The 22,723-nt window shown below is 57.3% G+C and overlaps 1 protein-coding gene across 3 annotated transcripts in view; it reads left to right on the forward strand.

Moving 5' to 3' along the window:
- Positions 1-596: 596 nt before the first annotated feature.
- CROCC (ciliary rootlet coiled-coil, rootletin) overlaps positions 597-22,723 on the forward strand; it is a 53,970-nt gene continuing 31,843 nt past the window's right edge. The window contains exons 1-11 of one of the 3 annotated variants that reach the window (XM_055397018.2): positions 597-2,969; positions 10,270-10,383; positions 11,005-11,153; positions 16,351-16,536; positions 16,623-16,706; positions 16,779-16,840; positions 16,916-17,081; positions 17,660-17,766; positions 20,576-20,800; positions 21,484-21,580; positions 22,239-22,322. In XM_055397018.2, coding sequence (XP_055252993.2) covers positions 11,019-11,153; positions 16,351-16,536; positions 16,623-16,706; positions 16,779-16,840; positions 16,916-17,081; positions 17,660-17,766; positions 20,576-20,800; positions 21,484-21,580; positions 22,239-22,322 — 1,146 coding nt within the window. In that variant the 5' untranslated portion in view covers positions 597-2,969; positions 10,270-10,383; positions 11,005-11,018. Of the gene's footprint in view, positions 2,970-9,588; positions 9,730-10,269; positions 10,384-11,004; positions 11,154-16,350; positions 16,537-16,622; positions 16,707-16,778; positions 16,841-16,915; positions 17,082-17,659; positions 17,767-20,575; positions 20,801-21,483; positions 21,581-22,238; positions 22,323-22,723 lie in introns of those variants that run through there. The other 2 variants (XM_088842867.1, XM_088842864.1) reach the window with 2 other exon arrangements.

A 22,723-nucleotide genomic window follows, 5' to 3' on the forward strand; every position in this document is an offset into this window, starting at 1 on the left:
CCTGGGTTCAATCCCTGGGTTGGGAAGATCCCCTGGAGAAGGAAATGGCAACCCACTCCAATACCCTTGCCTGGAAAATCCCATGGACAGAGGAGTGTGGTAGACATGGGGTCGCAGAGAGTCGGACACGACTGAGCGACTTCACTTCACTTCACTGTCCGGAGCAGTAAATCCAGCCCTGTGGGAAAAGCCCTCCGTCCAGTGTGGCTCCCGGGACAGAGCCCGCCTCACGCCCCCTGCGACCGGCCCCGCCCCCGGCCCGCCGTTGCCCCGCCCACCGCTGGCCCCGCCCACCGCTGGCCCCGCCCTCCGGCCGGCCCGCTCGGCCCGCGCGGCAGCGGCGTTGGCGCACCAAGGTAGGAAGCAGGCGGCGCGCGCTGCCGTGGGCCAGGGGCGCGGGCGCGCGCGGCGGGCGGCGGCCGCGGGTGGGGCGGGTCGCGGGCGCGCGCGGAGGCGGGTCGGCGGGCGCGCGCGGAGGCGGGCCGGAGCCGCGGTCCCCGGGCCTGGGGGCCTCAGGGCGCGCGCCGCCCCTCGCGCTGCCCGGCCCGCCGCTGGCGGAGAGCGCTCGCGGCCTCTGCGGACGTCCTGCCCGCCGTCCGGCTCCAAATCCCGCCGGATGCCCGCGGCCTGGGGTGGGCGAGCGGAGGCGGGGGCTCGCCCGGGCCTCCAGACGGACGCCTCTCCGTCGGGGCGTCGCCTCGCGCGCGGCTGGACAGGCCTTTCCCAACTCCGCCACCAGCAGGCATCCCTTGCTGCGCTTCCGGTGGGCCAGGCGCCGGCCCTGCCCCCCACGCTTGAGATTTTGTTTCAGTGCAGCCTACGAAGTCGCAAGAAGCCCCCTTTTGTACATGAGGAGACTGAGGCCCAGCGCGGTCCACTGAGTTCGCCAAGATGGCAAACCCTGCAGGGATTTGGGCCCTCCTGGGGCCTCTCACCGTGGGGCCTGAGACCCCGATCTCTGGGGTTGCCCTTGTGAGCCGGCTCCCTTGTGATTTTTATGGAAACACAAGAGGACAGCGCTCCAAGCCGATGTCTGCCTTCTTGGGGACCAGTCTCCCCAGCTCCCTCTGGGACCTCCACTTGTCTTGGGGATTGGGAGACGGTTGGAGGGAAGCGACACAGGGGTACCATCTGAGATTTCTTGTTTTCCTTAGCTAAACTCACAGCAGGTGCTTACCAACCAAATCCTGTGGCCAGATCAGAGCAGAGGCTAAGGCCAGGGCAGGCTCCTCAGTCAGGAAAGACCTCAGGAGTCAGAAACCTTGGATCTTGGGAGATTTCTTTGACTTTGTTCCTACTCTCCCGTCTTTCTCTCAAGCCCTGGGTCAGCCCTTGGAGACTAGTTACCCCTGCCACCCGGGTGTCCGCTGTGGGGGACATGGCCCGGTTTTTAACCTTGGGCTCCTGAGATGTGGCTGCTGTTGGATATGTGATCCTGGGGTCTTTGTGGGATCCCATTCTGTGGAGAATACACAGGCCAAGACTTGCCCTGTGTGACCCCCGCCAAACCTGGGGAAAGTTTCTTTTCCTTCCTATGTTTTCTTCTTCATTTAGTTTCCTGTGTTACTGTTTGTCTCCTAGCATTCCTTCACTCATTCAACAGCTGTTAATGGCGTTTGGGGCCTTAAGCTCTGCAGGGACACCAGTAAGCGAGGCCAACTTGGTTCCTGCCCTTGGAGCAGACCAACAGCATACCTGTAGGGAAAAAAAACAGTGAACCGCTACTGGCAGGAACTGCTTTGGCTGGAAGATCAGGGTTCACACTCTCAGAAGGTGACGTTTTTGGCTGAGGTTTGGTTGAGAAGCAGGAGTATGCCGTGAAAGGAAAGGGGAAGAGCATTCCAGGCCGAGAAGGTGATAGGTGCAAAGGCCCTGAGGTGCAGCGTGCTTGGTGTGTTTGAGAATCAGGAGGGCCAGCATGGCTGGGGAGGAGTGCGCTGGGGGAGAGGAGAGATGAGGTGGAGAGGTGGACCGGGGCTGGATCGAGCGGGCCTTGTGGGCGAGGTAGGACTTTGAATTTTATTCTGAGCCTGACTGTAGCCGGAGTGGGGGCTGAACAGAAGAGGGCTGTGTGAGAACAGACTGGGGTGGGGGACAAGAGAGGAAGTAGGGACACCCATGAGGAGCCATCTCAGCAGGCTGGGCAAGAGGTGGCAGTGGCTTATTTAATACACATCAGAAACCTGGGGTGGTGACTGGCATACAGTAAGTACTACATAACAGTCGCCATCGTGTGATTGTTTAAAACTTCGGAACCAGGCCCACGTGGGTCTCGCCTGTGGCTTCAGCTCTTCATGGCTGGGTTTGTTGCTTTTGTTCAGCCACAGTTGTGTCCAGCTCTTTGCAACCCCATGGCCTGCAGCACTCCAGGCCTGCCTGTCCCTCACCATCTCCTGGAGTTTGCTCAAACTCATGTCCATTGAATTGGTGATGTCATCCAACCATCTCATCCTCTGTCACCTTCTTCTCCTTCTGCCCTCAGTCTTTCCCAGCATCAGGGTCTTTTTTCAATGAGTTGACTGTTCTCCTCAGGTGGCCAAAGTATTGGAGCTTCAGCATTAGTCATTCCAATGAATATTCAGGGTTGATTTTCTTTAGGATGAACTGGTTTCATCTCCTTGCCATCCAAAGGACTCTCAAGTGTCTTCTCCAGCACCACAGTTCGAAAGTATTGATTCTTCGATGCTCAGCCTTCTTTATGGTTCAGCTCTCACATCTGTGCATGACTGCTGGAAAGACCTGACTAGACGGACCTTGGTCAGCAAAGTAATGTCTCTGCTTCTTAATATGCTGTCTAGGTTGCTCATACCTTTCCTTCCAAGAAGTAATCATCTTCTGACTTCATGGCTGCAGTCACCATCTGCAGTGATTTTAGAGCCAAGAAGCGGAAATCTGTCACTGCGTCCACCTTTCCCCATCTATTTGCATGAAGTGACTGGACTGGACGCCGTGATCTCAGCTTTTTAATAGTGAGTTTTAAGCTCGTCTTTTCACTCTCCTCTTTCACCCTCATCTAGAAACACTTTAGTTCCTCTTTGATTTCTGCCATTAGAGTGGTATTGTCTGCATATCTGAGGTTGTTGATATTTCTGTCAACAGTCTTGATTCCAGCTTGTAACTCATCCATGACTGGATGACTTTGAGCAAATAATTTTTTGGGGGGAGAGGAAAGGAAAGTGTTATTACTTGCGATAAGTAAGGAGAACGTCTGGGATTGTTCCTAAAATAGTGTTTCTGAGCAAATCATTTAACTCCACCCAGGCTTATTGTTGTCATCTGTAAAGTGGTAGAACAGTAGCAGCATCCTGGGGCTGTCAAGAAGGTTTAAAAAGATAAGGTAGAGGTGCAGAATTTTGGGAACAGGGTCTGGCTCATGGTAGGTTCAGTATTTTTATTATAATTTCTAGTCAGCAACTGGAGAATAAAGAAGGGATAATGGGTAAGAGCAGCTGGTACATTTGAGATTCCTGAGTAGCCTTTGAGGGACTCTTTGGCTAGTGCCCGCAGCTGGACCTGGCACACAGCAGCTCTGCGGGGCAGGCAGAGGGCTCAGCAAGAGTGGGGAGGGAGTGAGTGCAAAGGGCATCTTCTCTGTGTTCATTCACCCAACACTGGCTGAGGGGCTGCAGTGCAGCAGGCAGGGTTCTGGATTGGGTCCTGGTACTAGTGATGATAGCACTAATAACAGCCAACCCGGAGGACTTCCCTGACGGTCCAGTGGTTGGGACTCTGCATTTCCACTGCAGGGGGCAGGCGTTCCATCCCCTGTGGGTGAACTAAGATCCCTCATGCTGGCAACCATAAAACAAACACACGAAACAAAGACCAGTGGTATTAACTACGTAACAGTGGGGAGGCATTAAGGTAATTCTGGCTGATGTGATTGATGGGCTTCCCTGGTAGCTCAGCTGGTAGAGAACCCACCTACAATGCAGGAGACCCCGGTTCAATTCCTGGGTTGGGAAGATCCCGTGGAGAAGGGATAGGCTACCCACTCCAGTATTCCTGGGCTTACCTGGTGGATCAGAGAGTAAAGAATCCACCTGCAACGTGGGAGACCCCAGTTCGATCCCTGAGAAGGAATCCCTGGAGGAGGGCATGGCAACCCGCTCCAGTGTTCTTGCCTGGAGAATCCCATGGACAGAAGAGCCTGGCGGGCTGCAGTCCATGGGGTCGCAGAGTCGGACATGACTGAGCAACTAAGCACAGCACAGCTGATGTGATAGTGAAATCCTGAAGTCTCAGTCCTGCTAAGTCTAGCACAACAGCAGTTTATTTCTCATTCATGAGAAGTCCTGTTAGGTGGCTTTCTGCATGGTGACCCACAGACCCAGACCCCTTCCAGCTTGTGGCTCTAGCATTCTCTAGGAAGTCAGCGTTATTTCCTTCCAGCTGGGGGACAGGGAAGGAGAGAAGTCCTCGTGGGAGGTTTTTATGGGCCAGGTCTGAAATGGCATAATTTAGTTCTGTCTTAATTCTGCTGTTGTTGTTCAGTCCCTCAGTCATGGCCGACTCTTTGTGACCCCATGGGCTGCAGCACGCCAGGCTTCGCTGCCTTCACTATCTCCCGGAGCTTGCTCAGACTCATGTCCAAGTCGGTGATGCCATCCAACCATCTCATCCTTTGTTGTCCCCTTCTCTTCCTGCCTTCAATCTTTCCCACCATCAGGGTATTTTCCAATGAATCAGTTCTTCGCATCAGGCGGCCAAAGTATTGGAGTTTCAGCTTCAGCATCAGTCTTTCCAATGAACATTCAAGACTGATTTTCTTTAGGATTGACTGGTTGGATCTCCTTGCAGTATAAGGGACTCTCAAGAGTCTTCTCCAACACCACAGTTCAAAAGCATCGATTCTTCGGCGATCAGCCTTCTTCACAGTCCAACTCTCACATCCATACATGACCACGGGAAAAACCACTGCCTTGACTAGAGGGACCTTGGTTGGCAAAGTAATGTCTCTGCTTTTTAATATACTATCAAGGTTGGTCATAACTTTCCTTCCAAGGAGCAAGCGTCTTTTAATTTCATGGCTGCAATCAGCATCTGCAGTGATTTTGGAGCCCAAAAAAATAAAGTCTGACACTGTCTCCACTGTTTTTCCATCTATTTCCCATGAAGTGATGGGACCAGATGCCATGATCTTCGTTTTCTGAATGTTGAGCTTCAAGCCAACCTTTTCACTCTCCTCTTTCACTTTCATCAAGAGGCTTTTGAGTTCCTCTTCACTTTCTGCCATAAGGGTAGTGTCATCTGCATATCTGAGGTTATTGATATTTCTCCCAGCGATCTTGATTCCAGCTTGTGCTTCTTCCAGCCCAGCGTTCCTCATGATGTACTCTGCATATAAGTTAAATAAGCAAGGTGACAATATACAACCTTGACGCACACCTTTTCCTATTGGGAACCAGTCTGTTGTTCCATGTCCAGTTCTAACTGTTGCTTCCTGACCTGCATACAGGTTTCTCAAGAGGCAGGTCAGGTGGTCTGGGATTCCCATCTCTTTCAGAATGTTCCACAGTTTATTGTGATCCACACAGTCAAAGGCTTTGGCATAGTCAATGAAGCAGAAATAGATGTTTTTCTGAAACTCTCTTGCTTTCTCCATGATCCATCGGATGTTGGCAATTTGATCTCTGGTGCCTCTGCCTTTTCTAAAACCTGCTTGAACATCTGGGAGTTCACGGTTTACATACTGCTGAAGCCTGGCTTGGAGAATTTTGAGCATGACTTTACTAGCGTGTGAGATGAGTGCAATTGTGTGGTAGTTTGAGCATTCTTTGGCATTCCCTTTCTTTGGGATTGGGATGAAGACTGACCTCTTCCAGTCCTGTGGCCACTGCTGAGTTTTCCAAATGTGCTGGCATATTGAGTGCAGCACTTTCACAGCATCATCTTTCAAGACTTGAAATAGCTCAACTGGAATTCCATCACCACCACTAGCTTTGTTCATAGTGATGCTTTCTAAGGCCCACTTGACTTCACATTCCAAGATGTCTGGCTCTAGGTCAGTGATCACGTTATCGTGACTATCTTGGTCGTGAAGATCTTTTTTGTACAGTTCTTCTGTGTATTCCTGCCACCTCTTCTTAATATCTTCTGCTTCTGTTAGGTCCATACCATTTCTGTCCTTTATCGAGCCCATCTTTGCATGAAATGTTCCCTTGGAATCTCTAATTTTCTTGACGAGGTCTCTTGTTTTTCCTATTCTGTTGTTTTCCTCTATTTCTTTGCAGTGATCACTGAGGAAGGCTTTCTTATCTCTCCTTGCTATTCTTTGGAACTCTGCATTCAGATGCTTATATCTTTCCTTTTCTCCTTTGCTTTTCACCTCTCTTCTTTTCACAGCTATTTCTAAGGCCTCCTCAGACAGCCATTTTGCTTTTTTGCATTTCTTTTCCATGGGGATGGTCTTGGTCCCTGTCTCCTGTACAATGTCACGAACCTCCGTCCAGAGTTCATCAGGCACTCTATCAATCAGATCTAGTCCCTTAAATCTATTTCTCACTTCCACTGTATAATCATAAGGGATTTGATTGAGGTCATATCTGAATGGTCTAGTGGTTTTCCCTACTTTCTTCAATTTAAGTCTGAATTTCGCAATAAGGAGTTCATGATCTGAGCTACAGTCAGCTCCTGGTCTTGTTTTCGCTAACTGTATACAGCTTCTCCATCTTTGGTTGCAAAGAATATAATGAATCTGATTTCGGTGTTGACTATCTGGTGATGTCCATGTGTAGAGTCTTCTCTTGTGTTGTTGGAAGAGGGTGTTTGCTATGACCAGTGCATTCTCTTGGCAAAACTCTATTAGCCTTTGCCCTGCTTCATTCCGTGCTCCAAGGCCAAATTTGCCAGTTACTCCAGGTGTTTCTTGACTTCCTACTTTTGCATTCCAGTCCCCTATTATGAAAAGGACATCTTTTTTGGATGTTAGTTCTAAAAGGTCTTGTAGGTCTTCATAGAACCGATTAACTTCGGCTTCTTCCGCATTACTGGTTGGGGCATAGGCCTGGATTACTGTAATATTGAATGGTTTGCCTTGGAAACGAACAGAAATCATTCTGTCATTTTTAAGACTGCATCCAAGTGCTGCATTTCGGACTCTTTTGTTGACCATGATGGCTACTCCATTTCTTCTAAGGGATTCCTGCCCACAGTAGTAGATATAATGGTCATCCGAGTTAAATTCACCCATTCCAGTCCATTTTAATTCACTGATTCCTAGAATGTCGACGTTCACTCTTGCCATCTCCCGTTTGACCACTTCCAATTTGCCTTGATTCATGGACCTAACATTCCAGGTTCCTATGCAATATTGCTCTTTACAGCACCGGACCTTGCTTCTATCACTGGTCACATCCACAACTGGGTATTGGTTATGCTTTTGCTCCATCCCTTCCTTCTTTCTAGAGTTATTTCTCCAGTGAGCTCCAGTAGCATACTGGGCACCTACCGACCTGGGGAATTCCTCATTCAGTATCCTATCATTTTGCCCTTTGTTACTGTTCATGGGGTTCTCAAGGCAAGTATACTGAAGTGGTTTGCCATTCCCTTCTCCAGTGGACCACATTCGGCTGTGGTCCATGATCAGATCGACTAGTTTCCTGTGATTATGATTTCAGTGTGTCTGCCGTCTGATGCCCCCTCCCAATACCTACCGTCTTATTTGGGTTTCTCTTACCTCGGTCGTGGAAAATCTCTTCACAGCCGCTCCAGCAAAGTGCAGCCGCTGTACCTTACCTTGGACGAGGGGTATCTCCTCAAGGCCGCCCCTCCTGACCTTGAACGCGGAGTAGCTCCTCTCGGCCCTCCTGCGCCCGCGCAGCCACCGCCTGTTGGACGTGGGGTAGCTCCTCTCGGCCGCCGGCCCTGGCCTCAGGCATGGGGTAGCTCCTCATGGCCACACCTCTTTGCGTGGTTCGTTGCGCCGGGGCCGGCGTCCCTCGCGTTGCGAGGGCGTCTCTCGCATCTTTTTTAAACCTCATGGTAAAAGCAGGCACTGTTATTATCCTATTTTACAGATAAAGAAACTGAGGCTCAGAGAGGCAAAGTCATTGGCCCTGGGCACACAGGTGATGGGGAGGCACAGCCAAATTCTGGCAGTCAGATGCTAAAGCTATAATATCCAGAGCTTTCCGTGAGGAATTCAGTTGTTTTGAGAACTGGATGGAAGCTATGAACATTAGAAAGTGCATGTACACACAGGGTTTAGATATGGTTTCTTGGGCTCTATGATAGAACCCAGAAGGAGTGATGGGGAGAACTCTGTGGGCAGAGCCAAGCGTTCTGGCATCTGACTCCCTTCCCCCATCCCCTAAGGGCCCTGGTGGGGAATAATTTAGTTCAGTTCACCAAGCATATCTGGGGCCTCTCTCTGCCCATCTTGGCAAGCAGGGCTGCAGAGCTTGGCCGGGGGTGTTTGTGGCCCCTCTCTGCTCTGGCTATGGGTGTGCAGCCTGTAGGGGGGGTTCCTGGAGGCTGTGTCTGGAGGTGGGAAGATGGAGCCCCAGGTTTTTGTGGTGAGAGCTCCCTGCCTCTGAGTCTAGTTTTGCCTAAATCTGGCCTTGGTTGTCATGGCAACATCGAGGCACTTATTTTTTTGGCTCCGTGTGCCAGCTCCTGGTTTTCCATTCCAGATTTTCCATTTTCAGAGCAGATTCCCTAGTTGGGGGCAAGGGTTTCAGGCTCAGCTTGGACTGTTGTGCGTTTATACGGCACCTGCTGCATTCCTGGGTCTGATCTAGACAAGGTTGGTAGAGCCTTGGAGTGCAAATGCCCCTGCCTTGCCCCCAGGCCCTCTGGGAGGCTGCCTGGCTTAAGTGGAAAGAGTTTAGGGCTGCTTCCCCTTCCCTGCAGTGGCCGCAGTTTGGAATAGGTGAGAGCCCCCAGCTCTCTGCACCCGGTTTTCTCATCAGGAAATGGGTTGAGGTGAGGATTCAAAGTGATCGCACAAATGTGACACAGCATTAGAGCAGAGAACACCCGGAGACCGGGGGTCGAGAGGTAGCAGGAGCCCAGACGGGCGATGCCAGCGACAGCGGGAACAGCAGCCGCCTTGCTCTGACTGCTCATGCCGTGCCAGCCGTGGTCAGACCCCGCACTCGGTTCAGCCCGTTCAATCCTCACGGTGACCCTGTCAGTGCTGTCAGTTTCACGAGAAAACTGAGCCTCGGTAACTCGTGGGTCACACTGCCTACAAGTGGCAGAGCGGGACTCCACTGTGGCCCTGATTCCGGAGCTGATGGCCTACCCGCTGCACCGCACAGCCTCCTTGCCCCAGGGGAGGAGCAGTGGGAGGCTAGGATGGAGCTCGGAGCCCCCGGCCCATCCTCCCCCTCTGGAGAGGGTGGGATGTGTGTGTGTGCGCGCGCGCGTGTGTTGGGCGGTTCTTCCCCTCCACGCCCTCCCCACCCTTCCCTCCGTTTCCCACTCCTCCGCTCCCCCTCCGTCCTCCCCGCTCTCCTCCCCTCGCCCCTTCACGCCGCCGCCTCCTCCGTCCTCCACCAGGCTCCCCTCCCCCACCCTCCTTTCCCCTCTCCCGGCCCCGCCCACCCTGTGATCACGTGGGACCCGCCGGATTTAAGCCTAATCTGCTCGGCGCCCAGCCTGCGGTCTGGCTGTGGGGGAGTCGGGGTGGGTCTCCGGGGCCCCCCGGCAGAGGCCTGCAGAGGGTGCCCACGGCCGCCCCCCATGAACTTGGGGCTGGAGCAGTCGTTGGAGGTGGTTATCCAGGTGGGCCTGGGGCTGTGCCCCGTGCAGGGCAGGGGCGCGGAGCCTCGCAGGAGAGGGTGAGGGGCGGCGCGTCTCGGGGTGTGGGCGTGGGTTCGCCGGGGAGGGGGGGGACTCCGCTTGCAGCTCTCGCCCAGGGTGGGGGTGGAGGGGTTCTGGGGTTCAGTTCCGGGGCTCTGTCCAGTGCCCCTGGAGTGAAGGGGAGTCCCCACTTCCAGGTTTTAGGGTTGTGGTGACCCCTGCCAGCACTGTGGGGTCTTCACGTGTGCTGGGCGGGAGCCCCCGGGGTGGGATCTATGAGTGGGCCGTGCCTTTGGTTTGCTTCTCTGGCCCCCGGGGGCCTCCTTCCCAGGGCAGGGGCGCATGGAGTGTCTTCCTGTAGGGCTTCGTGCGAGTCTGACTCCCAAGCTTCCTTCCAGGTGGGGGTTTCCTGAGCGCCTCCTGGGCACCCATGTCTCGGGTGGCAGCACTTTGTTTCTTTGCCACCCACGCAAGGGAGCCCCGGGTCTCAGGCCCCCACAGACCCTCCCACTTTCCCTGCAGACTCTGGAGAGGAGCCTCCTGGGGTCGGGCCGGCCCAGGACTCGCGGCCCGCCGGCCTGCCTGCCCGCATCAGGGAGATCGTCACCCGCAGCCTCTCCCAGCCTGAGAACGCAGGTACCGCTCCCTGCCCCCGCCCCGCCCCAGACACTCCTGCGTCTCCTGTTGCCCACGTCCTGTCCGCAGTCGTGAGGACGGTAACGACTGCAGCTTCCATTTCTTGAATCCTCACTGTGAGGCAGGCACAGACCCATGATGGAGGGTCCCATTTTACAGATGAGAAAATAGAGGCTCGGAGGTGTCATTTGCGTAGACTTGTCTCCATGTGCTGCTGCGAGAAGGTGGGGTTGAGCATCTCCTCCTTGTTTGCAGGCAGCCTGCTGCCAAGACTAAACCCCAAACACCGCGTTCTCTCCCAGGGAAGGGGTGACCTGGGTGAGTCCAAGACAACAGGAAGAAGGCAGCTCAGCTCAGCTCAGGGCTCTGTAGGTGGCCTGCGGTTGGCAGTGCCCGTTCTCCACCTGGGCGGGAAGGCTCATGGGCCCCCAGGCCCCGGGAGGGCGGCCCCCACAACCTCCTGTGTGCTTTGAGAGTCTGGGAAAGGCCCACTCAACTGCAGCTCCCTGCGGGGACCCGGTCCATCTTCCTGCCTCCAGGGTTGGGTGGGGCACCTGTTGGGGGAGGCAGTGCCTCTGGACGTAGGTGGAAGCCATCCGTGAGCCTGCCGTGCTTCTGCAGGTCCAGCCCCCGAGATGGCCTCTGTGCTGCCACTGCAGGAGGAGACCGAGCTGCTGCAGCAGGAGCTGGCCCGCGTGGAGGGCCTGCTGGCCCAGAGCCGGGCGGAGCGCGACGAGCTGGCCATCACGTGCAGTGCACTCAGCGAGAGGGTGGGTGCTGTGGGCCGCGCGGCTCCCCGGCCTCGGGGTGGGAGGCAGCCTGCGCAGCGCCCCCGGGGAAGGGTGGGCCCTGCAGCCAGGCGACCTGTGTTCAAGTTGCGACTCTGCCCTCTCGAGTGGCCTCGAATACACCTCTCCACGCTGCACGCCTGCTGTCCGCAGCAGGGCCAGTGATGACACAGAGCTGCGAGGAACCGATGGGATGAGGGAATGAAGTGCCGGGAGCCTGAGTGTTTCATCCCCGGCTGTCCTGGGGCGGGGCACAGAGAGCAAGACCCCCGAGAGTCCCCCACTGCCCCTTGAGTCTCTGGGCATCACCCTGTGCCCCCATGTGCCTGGGCCTTGGGGTCCTCCCAGCAGGCTGGGGTGGGCGCAGACCTGGCCCGCTCTCCCAGGTGAGGCCCCGCCAAGGAAGGAAGGGGTGGCCAGGCCTGCGTCCAGGTCCAGACAGGGTTTGTGTCTGGGGGCCTGTGCCGCGGGCCAGGTCAGGGGGGCAGTGTGCTGGGCGCGGGTCATTCTTAGTGTGTTGTCTCCTTTAGGCCACCAGGCTCGGGGCAGGCGACCCTGGGGAGCTGATGGTGGCTGCAAGTTGGTGAGAGAGCTGCATGAGGGAGGGAGTGTGTGTGTGCCCATGGGAGGGGGTGTGTGGGTGGTAATGGAATAACACATAATAGTTTCTGTGGGTTATCAAGCCCCTGCTGTGTGCCAAGTGTGTGCTGGGAGCTTTACATTTAAGATACCGAAGTTGGGATCGTTACAATGTTCATGTAATAGAGGAGCTCACCGAGGCTCAGAGAGGGAAAGCGTCGGAGTCACATAGCCCAGGGCTCTGCATTGTGGCTTTGTTTCCTGGGGATGGGAAGAGGCCACTGGGCTGGGAGTCCCAGGGGGCAGCTGGTTCTGGAAAAAGGGGAAGTACCTCAGATGTGACCCCCTGATACTGCAAGCGGAAAGCTGAAGCCTGCAGATTGAAGCTGGCCCAGGGTTCCCTGAGCGGGACTGGCAAGCCAGGGTTGCCCAGGACTCACTGAGTTGGGCCTGTCTACACAAGGGCTTGTGACCCCACAGTGGGAGGAGCGATCTGTGCCTCCCTGTGGGTGTGGGCTGTGCCCATGTCCTGGCATCCGCCTGCCGGGATAAGCCCCCGGCTTGTTAGGACTTGCAGAGAAGCAGGGCGGGGGGCCTACAGCGGCCCCCGGCGCTGGGCACAGTGCAGGGCTCGTTTTCCCAGGGCTTGCAGGGAGTGTGGGGGGCAGACTGGGCTAATGCGCATTGTTGGTGATGCCCGAGCCAGCCCCTCCCTGCTGAGGCCAGTCACCTTGGGTCTTCTGGCACAGTGTCAGGCCCCGGGGGTCTGCCTCTTAAATGCCAGCTTCTAAAAGACAGTGGGGGCAGCACAGCCCCCCATGCTGGGAGGGGAAAGGAAGAAGAGGTGGAGGGGGCCACTCCCTTTCCTGCGAGGACGTGGCTGGGGGACTGCGTTAGTCTAGAAAGTTCCCTCCTGTGGCTGGGTAGGCTGGGGTAGCATGAAGAGGGAGCCTGGCGTGAGACTGTCCCCTGTCTGCCATGGTGTGAGTGGGCCCCACCTGGTCAGATGAGGATGACCCTGGGGCCTGCCCTGGGGGTGGGACCCCAGGGAATATCAGGGCCTGGAGATCACCTCATGAGAGGTGGGGAGACAGGCCCAGGGAGGGCATCGCAGGGCCAAAGCCCCTGGTAGAGCCGGACTGAGCCCTTGCCCTGGGCGCCGCGGCCCTGGGGCATCGTCCCTCTCGGCTGCCCACATGGCCCTGGGCTGCGGGCGGTGGGGCCTGCAGCCACAGCAGCGCATGTGGCCTGGCTTGAGGTTGTTTAGACCCCTTAAACTCCTAGCACCTCAAGGAGCAGGGTGGAGCTGAGGTAGTGATCTGTGTCCAGCAGCTGTGTGTGGGGCGGCTGAGGCAGTGACCCGCCCTGGGTCAGAGGGGGGACCTTGGGTCCCTGTGAGGCCCCCGCTCTCCCATCCCGGAGGAGCAGGTGTCGGGCCAGCCCTGCTCCCACAGTGTCCATGGTAACCTGGACCCCGCAATCGTAGCGGCGGGCAGTGGGGCGGGGGTTGCTAGGGGAGACAGTAAACTTCTTTCATCCTTGGCTTGGGAGCAGCCTGCTTCCCTTTTGATTTATGAGTGAAATTGAAAGAATGTTTTGTGAGGGGCAGAGTTTGTGGAAAGGGGTGGGGTGTGGCTGGAGGGGCAGGGGTCTGGCTGCAAGCCCTGGGAAGCAGTGAAGCACCAGCAGCTGCAGGGACCCCTCTAAACCCGAGAGACGACCAGCGCCTGGTTCACATGGCGGCAGGGACCCCTGTAAACCCGAGACGACCAGCGCCTGGTTCACACGGCGGCAGGGACCCCTCTAAACCCGAGATGACCAGCGCCTGGTTCACACGGCGGCAGGGACCCCTCTAAACCCGAGACGACCAGCGCCTGGTTCACACGGCAGCAGGGACCCCTCTAAACCCGAGACGACCGGCGCCTGGTTCACACCGTTGTGCAAGACACACACCGCGGCCACCATCAGACCCTTTCTACACGCACGTGTGCATGCGTGCAAGCCGCTTCAGTCGTGTCTGACGCTTGGTGACCCCGTGGACCATAGGCCACCAGGCTCCTCTGTCCATGGATACTCCAGGCAAGAATACTGGAGGGGGTTACCATGCCCTCCTCCAGGGCATGTTTCCAACCTAGGAATCGAACCCAGGTCAGTTATGTCTCCTGCATTGATAGGTGGGTTCTTTACCACTAGTGCCACCTGAGAAGCCCTTCTATATACACACACCAACACAGCCCACAAAGAGGACACACTCGGATTCACAGCAGCTGCACCAGACACCACACCATCCCACCCGCACGCACAGCCACACACCATGGCAGAGCTGGTGTGCCCACACTGCAGACAGCCCAACACTGGCTGGACGCCTCCTGCCAGTCACAGGTGTGTACAGATGCACACAGGCATACAAATGCAGGGACACATGGGCACACACGCAGATGTACCCATCTGCTTCACCACAGCGTGCGCCTTGGACCACAGATGCCAGCTCACCCAGGTCCCCGTGAAGGCCCAGACACAGACACACAGGGTCACACATGGAGACAAACGACGAAACGCCGCCCCGCCATCCACGAAACACCTGCACTGATGCCCGACACACACCCAGCATCGCGGTGCCGCGGCCAGCAGATGCGCCACCCTTCACCCGACTTAGGCGGACCCCGCGCAGATACTGGCCACGGACTTGCTGCCTGCCCTCCAGGGAGAGAGACCCCTGCATATCGCCTTCTCCTGCACCCTCAGACCAGGTTCCCCCAATATAAGTGCAGCTGCCTCACAGCCTCTGTGGGCACAGTCACCCTGTCCCAGCGCTGTCCCTGGGGTGGGGGTGGAGATGAGGTTGTTCTCAGCTTGGTGGCTCCCTGAGCCTCTGCTGGTGCACTGCTTAACCCCGGCCCCCTGGTCCAAGTGGGTGATGGTCGTCGTCCTTGCTTTTGGCCTCCCTGGGACCGGACGTGGGTGGGCGTGTGAATGGATGCCCTGCCCCGCCTCTCGCAGGCCAGGCTCTGGGCTCGGCCCTGCGGCTGTCGGTCCACTCTGGGCACCGTCCTCCTCTGAGCCCGGCCATCCTCGGCTGTCTCCTCCCTCCTTTCTAGACGGCTGGAGGAGGCTGGGAGCCCCCTGGGACCAGCAGGTACCTGGAGGAGTGAGGGGGTTTGGGCTAGTGGAGGCTGTCAGAGCCGGCAGGCTGCTGACCCCAGGGTCGGGTGGCGGAGTGGCTGTAGGCTGCCTGGGCGTGGGGGACGGGATGGGGTGGAGGTCCCTCCAGTGAAAGGGAGCAGAGACCCAGGGGCCAGGCTGGGCTGGGAGGCCGTTCATAAGCCACGCCGTGTGTCAGGGCACTTGTGCTCGCCTCTTAGAAACCTGAGCACTGTGTGTAGAGAGTGGGAGCCGGGTGAGTCCGTCTGTGTCAGCCTGGGGGTGTTTGAGACGACCTGTGTGTGGTGTGTGTGCGTGTCTCTGAGCTCGCGTGTGTGCATGTGTATAGGTACCTCTGAGTGTGTTATGTGTGCTGTTAATCCATTAGCGTAGGACGCTTACTGTACTAAGATGCAGTGGGGAACAAACGGCAGGTTTCCGAAGGGTTCGGGTGGATGGGCATGGATCTAATAGTCACCCACGCAGGGCGCTGGGTGATTGGGAGCGTGCCCAGGGCCTTTAAGGTTTGTCCCAGGGGCAGCTTTGTGTTTTGTGTACATACGTGTGTGGGCCCACCTGCATGCGTCCCTGTGCGTCCCTGTGTCCCTGCGCACCCTGTGTCCCTGCACACCCTGTGTGTCCCTGCGCGCCCTGTCTGTGCGTCCCAGCGCGCCCTGTCTGTGCGTCCCTGCGCGCCCTGTGCGTCCCTGCGCGCCCTGTCTGTGCGTCCCTGCGCGCCCTGTCTGTGCGTCCCTGCACACCCTGTGTGTCCCTGCGCGCCCTGTCTGTGCGTCCCTGCGCACCCTGTGTGTCCCTGCGCGCCCTGTCTGTGCGTCCCTGCACACCCTGTGCGTCCCTGCGCGCCCTGTCTGTGCGTCCCTGCGCGCCCTGTCTGTGCGTCCCTGCGCGCCCTGTCTGTGCGTCCCTGCGCGCCCTGTCTGTGCGTCCCTGCGCGCCCTGTCTGTGCGTCCCTGCACACCCTGTGCGTCCCTGCGCGCCCTGTCTGTGCGTCCCTGCGCGCCCTGTCTGTGCGTCCCTGCACGCCCTGTCTGTGCGTCCCTGCGCACCCTGTGTGTCCCTGCGCGCCCTGTCTGTGCGTCCCTGCGCACCCTGTGCGTCCCTGCGCACCCTGTCTGTGCGTCCCTGCGCGCCCTGTGTCCCTGCGCGCCCTGTCTGTGCGTCCCTGCGCGCCCTGTCTGTGCGTCCCTGCGCACCCTGTGTCCCTGCGTGCCCTGGGCGTCGCTGCACTCCCTGTCTGTGCGTCGCTGCGCGCCCTGTGTGTCTGTGCTTGCCTTCTCTGTGGTTATGCTTGGCCATGCACACGTGCATCGCGTCCTGGGCTTGCCCACCTGGGCCTGCAAGGCATCGTGGGTTGGGGTCCAGCCTGGCGCCCCCTACAGAGGCCTGAGCCTGCCTTCTGGGGAGGCGCAGGACTCTCACCCGGGGCCCTTCCCCGCAGCTGGAGCAGGCTGTGCGGCGGGAGTCCGGGGAGCCGGAAGCCCAGGAGCCCAGGGGGCTGGCCCTGCAGAGTGTGGAGCTGCGGCGGCAGCTGCAGGAAGAGCAGGCCTCCTACCGGCGCAAGCTGCAGGCCTACCAGGAGGGCCAGCAGCGGCAGGCGCAGCTGGTGCAGCGGCTGCAGGCCAAGGTCTGGCCACCGCCCCGCCCCCGCGCGCACCTTCCGCTCCGGAACCCCAACCCGCGCGACTGACCCACTCTCCGCCCACTCCCCAGATTCTCCAGTGCAAGAAGAAGAGCTCGGAGACAGAGCAGCAGCTGCTGGAGAGATGCACGGAGCTGGAGCAGCTGCGGCTGCGGGTGGGCGCCGGAGGGCAGGGCTGACCCTTACTGCCCTGCCCAATCTGACGCCCCCGCTTCCCCCCACCCCAGGACGCAGGGCACAGCCAGGACCTGGAGAGCGCCCTCGTCCGCCTGGAGGAGGAGCAGCAGAGGTGGGCCCGCGGGGGGCGCGCGGGGCCGGCCGCCCTCCGCCCAGGCACCCACCGGCTCTTCTCTGCCCTGCCCAGGAGCGCCAGCCTGGCTCAGGTGAACGCGCTGCTCCGGGAGCAGCTGGACCAGGCGAGCTCGGCCAACCAGGCCCTGCGGGACGATATCCGCAAGGTGACCAGCGACTGGGCGCGTGGCCGGCAGGAGCTGGAGCAGCGGGAGGCCGCCTGGAGGCGCGAGGGCGAGGTGGGCGAGGGGACCGCGGGGTGCGAGGCCCGGCCTAACCCCAGGGCACGGCCTCGCTGGGCTGGCGAGGGAGGGGCCCCGCGCCAGCTGAGCCCTTTGATTCTCCAGCAAGAACACCCGCGTGGGTTGCCATTCCCTTCTCCAGGGCATCTGCCCGAGCCAAGGATGGAACCCCGTCTTCTGCACTGCAGGCACATTCTTTAGGATCTGAGCCACGAGGGAAGCCCCATTAGAGAGGAAAATGGTTGTCATAATAATAGCCTTGATCAGCGCGTACTCTGTGAGAGGCAGGCGTTTTCTCCTCTGATCCTCTTAATAACACACATGGAGGGTCTCCCGTCCTCCTCAAGAGAGGTTGAGCTGCTGCCCGGTCACGCGGCAGGCAGCTGGGATGCAGACTGAGGTCTCCGGCATCTTCTGCCCTTCCCCGTGGAGGCTGTGACACCCAGCTCCCTGGGCCGGGGGAGGCGGGGGCTGGTGAGCGAGGCAGCTCCGACCCAGCCTTGGGTGCGAGCCAGCGCTGGTCGCGGCCCTCGGGCCTCCGCTCGGGCCTCTCACTCCGCCCCTCCGTCCCCCAGTCTTTCAACGCCTACTTCAGCCACGAGCACAGCCGCCTGCTCCTCGTCTGGAGGCAGATCGTGGGGGCCCGCCGGCTGGTCAGCGAGGTGAAGACGGCCACCGAGAGGTGAGGCTGGCAGCGGAGCCGCAGCGGGACAGCCTGCTCTTCATGAGTTCAGCTCCACCCAGCTGAACTTCAGTCCCGCCCGACCCGCCTGCTGTGTGCCAGCCCTGCGGAGGTGCAGAGAGACATCTAGTGATAATTAACTCCTACCAGATTAGGGCAGTCATTTCCTATTTGCCTAATGTATTTACTACACTGACTGACTGTGACTAAACAGTCATATTTTACGAAACTAAAAACTTAATTTCTTAGTAAAAATTTGTTTTTTTAGTAGTTTTAATAATTTTTAGTAAAAAACTTTTTAGTAAACGTATTTTCCCAAACTAAAAACGATTTTAGCGTTTACTAAATTTACTGTTTCTTAGTCACTGCTGGTCCCCCAGAGGAGGGCATGGCAACCCACTCCAGTATTCTTGCCTGGAGACTCCCCAAGGACAGAGGAGCCTGGCGGGCTGCAGTCCATGGGGTTGCAAGAGTTGGACATGATTGAGCGACTAAGCACAGCACAGCCATTACTAGTAACCATTTACTAGATATTTGCTTTTAGCTAGGCTCCTTGTTCCTTTTATTTCATTTCATGTCCCCAGTGTTCCTGTGAGGTAGGAACTGTAACAGACCTCACATTTCAGGAGAGGACATTGAGGCTCAGAGAGTTAGAGTAACTTTCCCAAGATCACAGGGCAGTAGGAAAGAGGCTGAGTCAGGACTTATCACCCCTGTTTTTAATCCACTAGAATATTCAGTGTCTACTGCCGAGGACCTTGCACCCTCTAGGGAATTCCCTGGCAGTTCAGTGGTTAGGACTCTGTGTTTTCACTGCCAGGGGTCCAGGTTCAATCTCTCGTCAGGAAACTAAGATCCCGCAAACTGTGTGGTGCTGCCAAAAAATTTTCAGAGGACCTTGCGATCTCTAGACTGAGGAAGTGAGTGGTCAGGGACATGAAAGTGGAACAGAAAGGATGTCCCGTATGCTCAGAAGGATGGAAGGGGCTGCGAAAGTTAAAGTTGCTCAGTTGTGTCCGACTCTTTGCCACCCCATGGACTATACAGTCCCCGGAATTCTCCAGGCCAGAATACTGGAGTGGGAAGCCTATCCCTTCTGCAGGGGATCTTCCCAACCCCAGGAATTGAACCAGGGTCTCCTGCATTACAGGCGGATTCTTTACCAACTGAGCTATGAGGGAAGCCCCCAGGGAAGGGATTGGGAGGCCGGAAAAATACTTCATAGGGGAGATGTAATTTGCACTGACCCCAAAGGATAGGTAGGGTTTTAACTGGCAGAGCTGAGGGCCCTCCAGGAGAGGGAACAGCAGGAGCAAAGGCTTGGAGGTGGGAGAAAGTGGCAGCCAATGGGGCTGAAGGAAAAGGCAAGTGAGCAGGAGGTCAGGTTGGAAAAGAGCTTCACAGGTCCCTTGCCGCAGGGGACTTGGTGTCCACCCCCGCCCGCCGCCTCCACACACTGCTTGTGGGATCTCAGTCCCCCGACCTGGGATCAAACCTGTGCCTCTGCACTGTAGGCATGGAGTCCTCCGAACTGGACCGCTGGGGCAGCCCCTTCCTCCTTGCTCTTTGAGCAGGTGAGGCTGTGGGGAGAGCCTGGAGGCAGGCGGACCGGTCTGTCTCCGTGCGCGCCTTGAGCATGTGTTTAAGTGATGACCTTTCAGGGGGTAGCCCGTATTCACTCTGTATCCAGATTTCCAGTTGAGTCATCAGGGTCACAGACGGCTTTGCTTTAGTTTTTGCCTTTAAAATGGTTTGAATCAGGATCCACGGATGTTCACAAAGTGTGATTCATTGATTTGTCTTTTAAGTCGAATATTTTACTTGTCACAGAAACTGGGACAGTTGTCCTCAGAGACTCCCACAGTCGATTCTGTGGTGTCCTTTAACACCTTTGTCCCCCGTGCTTCTTGTAAATTGGGTGTTGGATTTAAGGCTTCATCAGATTCAGGTTCGGGTTGTTGTGTTTTGACACAACTTCTTCATAATGCTGTGTACCCTGCCATCAGGAGCCTCTCTTTCTGTGTGTTGGCAGCCCTTGGCACTCCATGCCAAGGTCCAGACATTCCTCAGAGATTGCGAAATTGTGACAGTCTTGTGCTGTCACTGCGTCATGTCTTAGCTGGAATTCTTCTATAATAAGGCGCTGCTTCTTCTCACCATTTGATACCCAGCGGTACGGTTCATTCAGGAAAGGGGAGAATTTAGCCTATTTGATTTATTTAAAGTATGTATTATTTTAAATTAGCATTTAACATTTTAGCACCTTGCTTTTGAATAATTCACATAAGCACAAGGTTCAAATTTCACAAGGTGTACCACAGAGTCCCTTCCACCTTTGACCCAGACACTCAGGCACGTTTGACAAAAGCAGATACAGCAGACTGTACACGTCCCCCCTCCCCTGGCCGTCTCCACTGCTTTTTTAAAAAACAATATTTATTTATTTATTTCTGGTTGTGCTAGGTCGTCATTGTTGCGTGGGCTTTTCTCTGCTTGCAGCAGGCGGGGGCCACTCCCTCGTTTTGGCACGTGGGCTTCTCGTGCGGTGGCTTTTCTGGTTGCAGAGCACAGCCTCTCGGGTGCTCGGGCTTCAGTAGTTGCAACTTGTGGGCTCAGTACTTGTGGCACACGGGCTTAGTTCTTCCACGGTATGTGGGATCTTCCCGGATCAGGGATCAAACCTGTGTCTCCTGCATTGGCAGGTGGATTCTTTACCACTGAGCCACCAGGGAAGACCCCACTGTCGTTATAATTTACACTTGGAAGCCCACCCCCCCATCCGACCCCTGTTCTGTGTCCTCTCCACCAGGGACCTGCTGCAGCTGGGAGGGGAGCTGGCCCGGACCTCGCGGGCCATCCAAGAGGCAGGCCTGGGGCTGAGCACGGGCCTGCGGCTTGCCGAGAGCCGGGCCGAGGCAGCCCTGGAGAAGCAGGCCCTGCTGGAGGAGCAGCTGCAGAGCAAGGAGCTGCAGGAGCAGGAGCTGGCCCGGCTGCAGCTGCAGAGCAACCTGGACAAGGCCAACCTCAGTGCCAGGTGGGTTCTTGGAGGCGCCGCTTGAGGCAGGCCTCGCTGGAGTGTATGGCCAGGGGTCTGGGGCGGAGGGGTGTCTGTTTACCAGTGATGGGACCTTACCCTGCGTGCACTTGGCCAGTCTCCCCAGGCCCTCCGTTTGGCAGAGGGGAAGACGGAGATTCAGAGGGCTCTTGCCCAGGGTTGAATTTCACGTTTGCAGTTCTGCTTCTGCTCCCAGAGGTAAAGAACCCATCTGCCAGTGCAGGAGATGTAAGAGAGGTGGGTTCGATCACTGGGTCAGGAAGATCCCCTGACCAGGAAGATCCCTCCTCCTCCTGTAGGAAGGAGTGGAGACCCACTCCAATCTTCTTTCCTGGAGAGTCCCATGGACAGAGGAGCCTGGCGGGCTACAGTCCACAGGGTCGCAAAGAGTCAGACATGACTGACTGGCTTGGCGCCCAGCAGCACTCTGCTTCTGAGATCTAGGCAGGTCCCAGAGTGCTTCCCCATGAGATAAAGTGCCTGGCAGCTCATTCTCATTCAGAGATGAGAAGTCTGTAGCCCAGAGAGGAGACAGACTTGCTCCAGGTCACACAGCAATGGAGGCAAACCCTAGCGTCCCTGCCTCAGGTTTGGGGAAGCTGGGGATTTGAGGAGAAGCTGGGTGGGTCGCCCGTTCACCTGTGTACCTCCCCTACCTCCAGAGTGACCGAGCTGGCCCTGACAGTGGAGCGCCTTCAGGACCAGAATCTGGAGAAAGACCAGCTCAACAAAGCCCTCAGTGAGAAGCTTGAGGCCCTGGTGAGACATGGGGTGGGTCAGGAGGGACCGGACACAGGCTGAGGGCTGGGTTGCTTGGGCAGCCCACTCAGAATCGGCATCACCCTCGTTAACTGAGCCCCTAGTGTGTGCCAGCTTTAACGTGAGCACCTAGTGTGTGCCAGCCGTAGTGGTTAGCACATTCATGTCCTTTATCCCGTTTCATCCTCTCAGCCGCTCTGTAGCATGATCCCATTATACAGATGAGGAAGCTGAGGCCCTAGAGAAAATACTTGTCCAGAGTCTCAGAGCCATGATGCTGGCAAGTCAGGACTGGAACGCGTGCCTATGCCCTGCTAGCCCAGGGCTCTTTCTGTTGGAACTCAGCTGCCTCCCCACCAGAGGGACACCCCTCATGGGTACTGCCTGGGTTGGTCATCCTGTGTAAGCTCTGGCCTGGATTCCATGTCCAGCCCTCTTCCAATAGGCTGTGTGCCCTGGGGTAGACACTGTACCTCTCGGGGCCTGGTCTGTTCAGTGAGGGCACTGGTGCCGCTGTGGGGTCTCCCAAGCCGTTGGCCTCTGGGCATGGCCTTCAAGGCACCCTGATAGGCAGTGGTCCGGGTAGGGAGACCGTGGAGTTTTTTACTAGGGCAGAAACCCTGACCACTCTTTCTTTGTCTCCCCAACACCACTGCAGGAATCCCTGCGGCTCCAGGAGCAGGCAGTCCTGGAGACAGAGGAAGGAGAGGGGCTGCAGCAGACCCTGAGGGACATGGCACAGGTTGGAGCCAGGCCAGCACTGGTGGGGGCCTGGGCAGGGCCAGGGCAGGCGGTCCTGGACCACCTCGTCCCCTGGTGGCCTTGAGTTGAACTGCAAGTGGTTGAGGGCCCTGGAGCCCTCCCTGATGTTTAACGCCCCTTCTATTAATAAATAGCTCAGCTCAAACTCTGCCCGGAGAGGAGGCACTGCCTGTTCCCTGCCCATCTGAGAAAGGCTCTATGGTGTCTTCCCAGTAAATGGAAGGCGTCCCGGTTTGCTGAGGGCTGTGATCAGGAAGCTTTCTTTTGTGAGGGGGCCTAGGGTGTGCTGCGGGGTCTGGTGAAGCCGGATGCCAGGACTCCAGTGGCCCCGCTGCGCCCCACTAACCACGCAGCCCCCCTCCCCCTCTCTCTGACCCGCTC

Source organism: Moschus berezovskii, chromosome 2 (genome assembly GCF_049115385.1).
Source record: "Moschus berezovskii isolate FMDL1 chromosome 2, NW_MosBer_1.0, whole genome shotgun sequence".
In the NCBI taxonomy this organism is placed as follows: domain Eukaryota; kingdom Metazoa; phylum Chordata; class Mammalia; order Artiodactyla; family Moschidae; genus Moschus; species Moschus berezovskii.